We start from the raw sequence: 10,213 nt of genomic DNA, 5'->3' as shown, positions 1-10,213 counted from the left end.
GAGGTATACTTGTCCGAGCACAACAAATCCTTGATGAGATGTTGTGCTTGGCACTGCTCGATATGTATACCAAATGTGGTGCACTTCAAAAGAAGCTTGTGGAGCTTATTGTTTGAAACGACATCTTTTCAAATGCATTGATTGTGGTATACCCACAACAAGAGCAGGGGCAAAGAGATATAGGCTGTTTTCAGCAGTCAGCAGATGCAAATTGCTGGCCTTTGTCTAGATGAAATCACCTACGCGTGCATCTTGAAGGTATGCAGGGCCAGGTAGCTCTGGGCTGTTTTTAGCAAATGCAAAGAGAGAAAATGCAATCACCTACACGTGCAACTTGAAGGAATCTGGCATCATGCAAGATGTTGGTATCGGCAAAAGAGTTTATGATGAGGGTCTGTTGACAGAAAACTTTGTGCTTAGCATTGCCTTGGTCGACATGAATGCCAAAGGTGTGTACTTAATAAAGCCCAAAAAGTGCTTGCTGTCTGGAATGTTGTCTATTGGAATGCATTGATTGCGGGATATTCCCAACAGAGGTAGGGCTAAGAAGCTTTGGGCTGTTTTCAGCAGATGTAAAGAGAGTGTAGCTATCCATATGCAGTCGCATACTCTTGTATTTTGAAGGCATCTGGCATTAGGCAAGATGCTTATATGGGCAAAGGGATTCACAATGATATTGTTAGCCAGGGGTTGTAGAAAAGAAACGTTATTACTTGGCACTGCCTTGGTTGACATGTATGCTAGATGTGTTGTAATTCATAAAGCACTCTTTGTATGCACACATACACTGACACACACACATACACACTCACACACACACACACACACACACACACACACACACACACACACACACACACACACACACACACACACTCAATTCTCTCTATGCAGCACTAGTTTCATTTTGACGCAATATCCACTACACAAGCAAACATGGAGAGGAAGAGGTGAGTCTTTCTTTTGTGAGCTCACTTAAAGACTACGCTAAGAACAAGGATTTGTACCAAGGCAGCAGGATACATGCTGATATTTGTGATAGTGGGTTACTTGAAAAAACACATACTTAGCCAACACGTTAGTTAGTATGTACGTCAAGCTATTGAAAAGAGAAATCGTGCTTGGCAATGCCTTTGTTGATATGAATGTCAAATGTAGTGCACTTCACAAAGTACAAAGGCTAGAGGAGCTTACTTTTTGGAACAACGTGCACTGATTGCGAGATACGCACAACAAGTGCAGGGCTAGAAATCTCTAAGCCGATTTCAACAAATGCAAGGTGAGGGCCTCTGTCTTGATGCAAGCACCTACGCATGCATCTTGAAGGCATGTGACTCTGTGCAAGATGCCGATATGGGCTTAAAAATTCAATTTAATATTGATAGTCAGGGGCTGTTGTCTAATGCTATCCTTTAGAGTTCATTGATTTTGGGATACGTGCAACAGGAGCATGCCAGAAAGCTTCAGGCTGTTTTCAACATATGCAAGGCGAGGGTATCTCTATAGATGCAATCACATATGAGTGCATCTTGAAGGCATGTGGCTCTACGCAAGATGATGATATGAGCTTAAAAAATCATGCTGTTATTGTTAGCCAGCTTTTGCTGCTGAAAAAAGATGTTCTTGGTAATGCCTTGGTTGACATGTTTGCTAAATGTGGTGCACTTTAGAGAGCGCAAAAAGTGCTCAAGAAGCTTCCTGTCCGGAGTATGGACTCTTGGAATGCAATGATTGCAGAATTTTCCCCAGAGGGTCAGGGCACAATGCTCTTGTCTGTTTTGAGCAGATGCGAAGTGAGGGTCTCTTGGCACTGCCATGGTCAATATATATGCTAAATGTGGTGCACTTTAAAAATTCACTCTAATATTGTTAGTCCGGGGTTGTTGCAAAAAAATGTCGTGATTGGAAATACCTTGGTTGATATGTATGCCAAATGTAGTGCCTTCAGAAAGCACATAAAGTGCTTGAGGAGCTTCCTGTCCAGAATGTCCTCTCTTGGAGTTCACTGATTGCCGGATATGCGCAATAGGAGCACGTCCAGAAATCGCTAGGTTGTTTTTTATAGATGCAAATTTAGGGCCTCTCCCCTGATGTAATCACTTACGTGCCTCTCTCTTGATGCAATCACTTATGCACCTCTCCTGATGCAATCACACCTGCGTGCATCTTGAAGCCATGTGGCTCTACGCAGATGCTGATATGAGCATAAAATTCACACTGATACTCTTAGTCAGGGGCTGTCACACAAAGATGTCGTGAGGGATCTTACTATTTGGAGTGGCGTCTCTTAGAATGCACTGATTGCAGGTTACTTGAAAATAACGCTTTCTTGGGGAACATGTTGGTCAGTATGTGCGGTGCACCTGTCATGGCACAACAAGTCTTGTGCGGGATGTTTTTTGATTACAGGATATGTCGAGAAGAAGGATTTGTACCAAGGCAGTAAAATTCAGGCTGATATTCAAGGATGTAGGATTCATGATGATATTTGCGATAGTGTGTTACTTGAAACGAACACATTCTTGGGGAACATGTTCGCTAGTATGTATGTCAAGTGCAGTGCACCTGTCATGGTGCAACAAGTCTTTGATGAGCTTCCTGTGCTAGATGTTGTCTCTGATTTCAGGATATGCCCAAATGAGGCAGATCCAGGAAACAAGTATTTCTTTTGTGAAATCACTTAAAGACTGTGCTGAGAAGAAGGATTTGTACCAAGGCAGTAAAATTCATGCTAATATTCACGATAGTGGATTACTTGGAATGAACACATAATTGGGGAACATGTTGGTTGTTGCACCTATCATGGTGCAAGAAGTCTTTGACGAGATTCCTATGCGAGATGTCATCTTTGATTGCAGGATATGCCCAATAGGGGTAGGGCTAGGAAACAAGTATTTCTTTTGTGAGCTCACTTAAAGACTATGCTGAGAAGAAGGATTTGTACCAAGGCAATGGGATTCATGTAGATATTTGCGACAGTGGGTTACTTGACATGAACACATACTTGGGGAACATGTTGGTCAGTATGTGTGTCAAGTGCAATGCACCTGTCATGGCACAACAAGTCTTTGACGAGATTCCTGTGCGGGATGTTGTGTCTGATTGTAGGATATGCCCAAAAGGGTATCGCGAGGAAACTCTGGACTGTTTTGAGGAGATGCGAAGGGAGGGCCTATCTCCAAATGCAATTAGGTGCATTTTGAAGGCATCTGGATTTACGCAAGATGCTAAATGTGGTGCACTTCAAAGAGCACTAGAACTTCTAAAAAAGCTTCCTGTTCGGAGTGTGGACTCTTGGAATGCATTGATTGTAAGATTTGCCCCACAAGGACAAGGCTAGAAAGCTCTAGTCTATTTTCAGCAGATGCGAAGCGATGGCCTCTCTCTTAATTGCACGATTGGCTCCAAAAGGCAGCACCGAAAAACTCTAGGATATTTTCAGCAGATACCAAGCAAGGGCTCTTGGAGAAAGATCTTGTGCTTGGCCGTGTCTTGATCGATATGTATGCCAGATGGGGTGTCCCAAAGTCTACAACTTTGTGTATGTGTGCATGTGAGCCTACGAACAGAAGTAAGGAAGATTTAACATACCATGAAACCAAGAACATCAGAAGTAGTGCAGGTAATGGTAGGCATGATAGCAAAAGTGAATGCGACAGTCGATATCTTTGCAGAAGTCACAGATTAGATGACGATGGTAGAACTTTATATTGGAGGCAAGGTGACGGAACAATGTAAGGAAGATCTAGGAGCCGATCCATCCAAGATTGTGCGGCAATCCACACGACCAATACCAAAGGTAACCTTATATTTTGACTTTGATTTCCTCTATGTGATCTCAAAAGTACTTAGATTACATCATGTACTCATTAAAGCAATTAATTTACATCATTTCCATTCTAAAGGTTGTAGATGAAGGTGACAATGGCTAAAGAATTTTGGGGATGCCCAACAAAGAGACACATAGACGATACACCACAGCATGGCAATGTGGAATGATACATGTCTTCATGAAACATCGATAATGAGTTCTTCCTTGTACAATTGTAGTATTTTTACAATAAGAAAGTCCCTCCAACACCGGAGGAGAAGCATAAGTCCCCCTTCAACACTGGAGGGGATAAAAGTGGTAGGGGAAGGGCACATTCCCTATGATATTATTATAAATGTGGAGAATGGTGCCAACTCCACACCATACATATGTATGGTTTTTTCTTTTTTTATTTATGGGCACAATCATAAAAAATGCACGAAATGCATCTCCCTCCATCTTTATTGTAATGTGTATATTTCCACCTCCAGACATCTTTTAATGCAAAATCTCATTTGTGACGCGAGGTCATAGAGTTTTTGGAAAAAGCTTCGAGGAGAGATACTACAAAGCCTTCAGAATAAGAGACACGATGAGGTGAAGGTACAACACTGCTCTTCTTGTTTTATTCACACCATTTCTACAGCGAGTCGATCAAGGCATACCTTCGAGCACATGATCTGTGATAGGAAGAGGGTAGTTATCTCGTATAGTGACGGCGTTCACCTTCTTGAGAGTTAAACACACTCTAAGTTTGCCATTCTTTTTAGGCACCACAAAAATTGGTGATACCCAATTAGTGTGTTTTATTTCATAGATGAACTCAGCCTCTTTGAGTTTCTTAATTTCTTCCTTGATCTTTTTGGAAAATGTCTCATTATAGATGTATGATCTTTGACTGCTCTGCCTAGCATCATCTCTCATAGGGATAATGTGTTGGCAGATGGTAGGATCCACCCCTCTGAGGTCTTTGTAAGACCTTGCAAAGACATCCCTATATTCCTTGAACGTTCTAATGAGAATATCTTCTTCCTCTTGCGATAGATCCGTAGCTATGTATGTGGGTTTTGACTCTTCTCCACATGTCAATATGTTTGGCGTTCTCAGGCCCCTCATAAGATCATAAGATTTCCTTGGTTCTTTTGATTGTCATAAGGGTTGCTCTACAATGACCTTGCAATCTTTCAAAGTGTATTTTTTTATAATGAGATGAACATTGATTTCTCTTCGTTTATCATTGTTCGATTCCATCTCCGTGGTCCATACTTCTTTCAACGTCCGTTTCAAATCTTTGTATTTTGCTTTACATTTCATTTTTGTCATTAGAGGTTCTTTTTGTTTGGTCTTATCAGGCTTGCATGCCTTTGGTTTTGTTTGATTTTGTCACTTTAAATGCTTCACGTCTAGATACCTTCTAATTATCTTGTCTTATGTAATCCGCTGCATTTACTTTCATCAAGAATGAGTTTTGCTATCTAGTGCCAGTTTTGTAGTTTTCTTTCTTAAGTTTTTTTCTTGTTTCTTGTGATATATTTTTGGTGTTGTTAGCATGCAAACAACAAGGAAAATGAGTGCCTCTGTAGCCTTGCATGAGTCACACCGTAAAAAAGAAGAACTATTGCACCATTGAAACCACCTGTGATAAATACTTGTAAAGTTTTATGAAGAACCCTTCTAGCATGAAGCACACTTGGAATTAGAAGAAACCAAGGACATAACGATGTATCTCCTCTCGAGTAGATGTTCATAGAGCATCCATAGGCTAAAAATAGATAAAAGATGAGAGAGATATGGCCACTTGAAGTTGGGGGTGTACTCTCTCTTGCTAAAAAATGAGCTCTCTGGAAAGTTTGCAGGTGTTGCACAGAATTTCAGCTATAAAATGGGGCCTCTTTTTATCTTTTTTTTCCAAGAGACTTATTCTATCTCCTCAACTGACAAGGCTCTCTTGCAAGGCTCCATTTAATTGGTCCATTTTTTGCCTCATTTGGGTAGGAAATGGGCAACTGATGACTTTTGGGCCAAGGGAAGGATGGACAAGCATTTGGGAAGCTAGTGTGAAGGAAAAAGGGCACCATCTTTCCCCCCAAGAAGCCCACGAGCCCCCATAGCCAAGGCTTGAGAGAGCTTCTCTCTCCTTTGATACACCATAAATGGGTACCCACTCCCCCTCTTATACCCCTTGCTTTGAGCCCAATCTCCCCCATGTGGGATTATCCCATTGAAAAATGGCACACCCTCCACAGTTCCCAACTTCCTTCTCTCCCCATAGAAAGTTTCCAGCTTGACCCCTTCTCAGGACCAACTTCCTAGGAGCATAGTGCACCGCTCCGTCCATTAAATGCAACGTCATAAAGCACGGCTCGAAGCCCATTAATTTGGCTATTTCCGAAAATTTAAAATCTCAGCATTTCTAATTTTAGATCATCAAGTTGGCTCAGCTGCCTTTGTCGCATACATCTGCAACCACTTTCTAAGTCAAGATTGCCCACTTTGGACGCACATAACTCATGATATACAAGTCCGATTCACAAGCTATGAAGCACAACTGAAAATAATCATTGAAAATCATCTTTTGGGGATGCAACCAACCCAAAGCTCCAGTAAACAAGCCCATAAAAATCAAACCTTTGTATATAAATTTTACATGGTCACTCCCAAGGTTCGAAGCACTATGTACACATACATACATGAGGGTAGTTGGCAAGATTTTTGGCATGATCTAATGACTTTGTGCTCATTCAAAAAATGCCTGACATAGCTTGCCAACCCCCCTAGCCTGCTTGATCATTCATCACAAGTAGAGATTTCTAGGGTGAACAATTGATGCAACTCATTCCCAGAGACCTCATTTACATCCTCGGATGTCTTCACACTGTCTTCTCCATCGATAACATCTCATTTGTCACAATTTTCATCAAACGTGCTAGATATTTCTTCAGTCTATAGCCATTAACATGGTATTTATGCTGTGCACCACCCAAATTTGCCAACTGATATGTGCCATTGTCAAACTTGTTCACAACAATAAAAGGACCTTCCCACTTGATTTGAAACTTTTTCTAGAAAGTATTGTCCAACTTACTGTTGTATCGCAACACAAGATCACCATTTTCAATTTGCTTATCTTTCACACATTCATTAGCCTTTATTTGAGCTTTTTTTTGACACTTCCTCATAGTAGCTCAAATCCAAAACTTTGTCCAATTGAAAACATTGTAAGTCCAATAACCTTTTCTGGCAAGTATCTCTTTGCTCTTCATCTCCCAATGACAACAATTTAAGTACATGAATCTCCACTTCAAATGGCAATAATGCTTCCTTGCCATAGACCAAGTGGTAAGGGAAAAACCATTTGCTCGTTTTGATAGCAATTCTATAGGCCCATAATGCACAAGGCAACTCTGAATCCCAAGTTTTTCTATGTGTCTGGGTTATCTTTGTCAAGATTCTCACCAACTCTCCATTGAACCTTTCATTGAGACCATTTCATTGTGGATAATAAGGAGAACTGTATGTGTGCTTTATATTGAGCTTTTTGCACTCAAAATCAAACAGCTGTCCTCTAAATCCCGGTCCTCTTTCAAAAAGTAGTTCTAATGGCACACCAAATTTGCAACATATATGTTCATATAAAAAACTTCCCATTTCCTTACTGGTAATCTGTTTGACAGCTCTATCTTTTGCCCAATGTGACAAATAATCCACTGTTGTTAAGATATAAGCATTCCTTTTACTAGTTATGGGTAAGGGTCCAATAACATCAAGACCCCATTTTTCAAACACATCAAAAGCTAGAATTATTCCTCACAACCTTCACATATCACCCTCTTTCTCTTTCCCATTCTTCTTACTGGGACCTGGAGCAACATAGACTTCCCTCTCTCTTTTGCCTACGGGCATCATATCTGCTTCTTTCTTTTCAACCCGCACAATACCCACATGACCACCAAAGGTTGAGGCCTGATTTTCCTGTTCAATACCTTGATCTCCCCGTATATCCATCGCATAATCATTAGCCCTGTTAGGAATCTGATGAGGAAGTGGAAACATATCACCTCCCATCCTTGTTGGCCTTGGACAATGAGTGCTGATATGACCAAGTTTACCACAATTATAACAAGTAAGGGTGAACCTCCTTTGTGGTTCAAAGACACCTTTTCCACGACCCACATTAGCATTAGGCTGAGCTTCATATGGCTGGGCCATTCCTCTACCACGACCACGGCCACGACCACCTCCAAGAACACTGAGTCACAATTCTTGCATCATGGTCATCATGTCTTGCATATTTCGATGTAACTATTTAGTGTTTGCAACCCTTTGAGCAGATTGGAATTCAGCCTCTGCCTGATTTCCCTCATTTTGGCCACCATTACCTTGCACATGGACCGCTTTCCCATACTCATTGAGTCTTTGAGCTTTCCATTCTTTCTCCTTGGCGATAATGACTGCTTCCTTGAAGGTAGCAGGCCTTTTGAGCTCAACTTTGAACTTCAGACTTTCCTTTAAGTTTGCCACAAAATGGTCCTTCTTTAACATGGTTGGAGGGATTTCATTTCCCAAAGCGCGGGCCCATTTATCCCATAAATGGGTAAACTGCATGAAAAAATCATCAACACTTTGATTAGTCTTTTGAGTGTACCCCAAAATTTCATGCCAAACTTCTGTATTGTGCCAAAAAAATTTGCTTCACATGATTGTAGTCCAAAAACACCTTTGGAGTTTGTGCCTGTACCACCTCTTCATAATTTTGTAACCAAACTTTTTCCTCATCCTGTAAACTGTATTGCAGCAATTGCAATAATATAGCTTGATCTAGTATATTTTGTAGTAAGCAATTAACTTCCAATTTCTCAATAAAAGTCCACACATTCTCATTAGGAAATCTGTGAAACTATGGAAACTCCTCCGCCATGTTCGATTGCCACAAAAACACTTACATGTAACGCTGTAACTTCAAGGGGTGTCGATGGATCGCTCCAGTACTTAATCCACCTCACACTGGGTAACCCAACCCCCAGTGTTTGGATTCACAAAATCTCACGACCCTCCAACGGCTGCAATCCAATTACGGGAATGTCTCAAGTGCTATCCACAATTTGCACATACATAGGCGACTGTTCATAAGGACCCACATACCCTTTACATTCTCTACCTGCAAAATAGACATATTTCACAAGAATTGGAGCACATGAGCACTTGCTCCTCAGTGGGGGCACCAAAAAAATGTTAGCGTGCAAACAACAAGGAAAAAGAGTGCCTCTATAGCCTTGCACGAGTCACACTATCAGAAAGAAGAACTATTGCACCACCGAAACCACCTGTGGTAAGCACTTGTAAAGTTTTATGAAGAACCCTTCTAGCATGAATCACACTTAGAATTAGGAGAAACCAAGGACATAAAGATGTAGCTTGTCTTGAGTAGATGTCCGTAGAGCATCCATAGGCTAAAAACAGATAAAAGATGAGAGAGATATGGCCACTCGAAGTTGGGGGTACTCTCTCTTGCTAAAAAATGAGCTCCTAGAAAGTTTGCACGTCCTGTAGAAAATTGCAGCTATAAAATGGGGCTTCTTTTCATCTTTTTATTCTAGGAGACTTATTCTCTCTCCTCAATCGACAAGGCTCTCTTGCAAGGTTCCATTTGATTGGTCCATTTTTGGCCTCATTTGGGTAGAAAATGGGTTGTCGGTGACTTTTGGGCCAAGGGAAGGGGTGGGGTTAGTGTCCAGGGGACCAAAAGGATGGCCATGCACTTGGGAAGCTAGTGTGAAGAAAAAAGGGCACCATCTTCCCCCCAAGAATCCCACCAGCCCCCATAGCCAAGGCTTGAGAGAGCTTCTCTCTCCTTTGATACACCCTAAATGGGTACCCACTCCCCCTCTTATACCCCTTCTCAGGACCAACTTCCCAGGATCATAGTGCACTGCTCCGGCCACCAAATGCAACGTCGTAAAGCACGACTCAGAGCCCATTACTTTGGCTATCTCCAAAAATTTAAACTATCAATATTTCTAATTTTAGATCATCAAGTTGGTTCACTTGCCTTTATCACATGCATCTGCAACCACTTTCTAAGTCAAGATTGCCCACTTTGGACGCACATAACTCATGATGTACAAGTTCGATTCACAAGCTATAAAGCACGGCTGAAAATAATCATTGAAAATAATCTTTTGGGGAATCAAACAACCCAAATCTCTAGTAAACAAGCCCATAAAAATCAAACCTTTGTACATAAATTTTACATGGTCACTCACAAGACTCGAAGCACTATGTACACATATATACATGAGGCTACTTAGCAAGCCTTTTGGCATGATCTAATGACTTTGTGCTCATTCAAAAAATGCTTGATAGCGTCTTTGATGTTGGTTGGAAACTCAAAATAAATTTCAC

General features: G+C 41.2%; 1 protein-coding gene across 1 annotated transcript; it reads left to right on the top strand.

Annotated features, from left to right (window-relative positions):
• Positions 1–352: 352 nt before the first annotated feature.
• Positions 353–3,340, top strand: LOC147417418 (putative pentatricopeptide repeat-containing protein At3g13770, mitochondrial). The gene is made up of 3 exons (XM_086506484.1): positions 353–449; positions 2,410–2,659; positions 3,109–3,340. The coding sequence occupies exons 1-3, from the start codon at positions 353–355 to the stop codon at positions 3,338–3,340; spliced, it is 579 nt and encodes a 192-aa protein (XP_086362610.1).
• Positions 3,341–10,213: the final 6,873 nt, after the last annotated feature.

This window comes from Adiantum capillus-veneris, chromosome 30 (assembly GCF_014529385.1).
Source record: "Adiantum capillus-veneris isolate H3 chromosome 30, ASM1452938v2, whole genome shotgun sequence".
NCBI lineage: Eukaryota > Viridiplantae > Streptophyta > Polypodiopsida > Polypodiales > Pteridaceae > Adiantum > Adiantum capillus-veneris.
The sequence above is the reverse complement of the archived record's forward strand: the minus strand, read 5'-3'. Positions and strand labels throughout refer to the sequence as shown.

Bases quoted from the DNA above. Each gene is read 5' to 3' on its own strand.
- LOC147417418 (XM_086506484.1), top strand. From the start codon at position 353: ATGCAAGATGTTGGTATCGGCAAAAGAGTTTATGATGAGGGTCTGTTG. The intron at 450-2,409 runs GTGTGTACTTAA...TTTTGATTACAG, and splicing joins GGTCGACATGAATGCCAAAG to GATATGTCGAGAAGAAGGAT. The intron at 2,660-3,108 runs GTATTTCTTTTG...GTCTGATTGTAG, and splicing joins GAGGCAGATCCAGGAAACAA to GATATGCCCAAAAGGGTATC.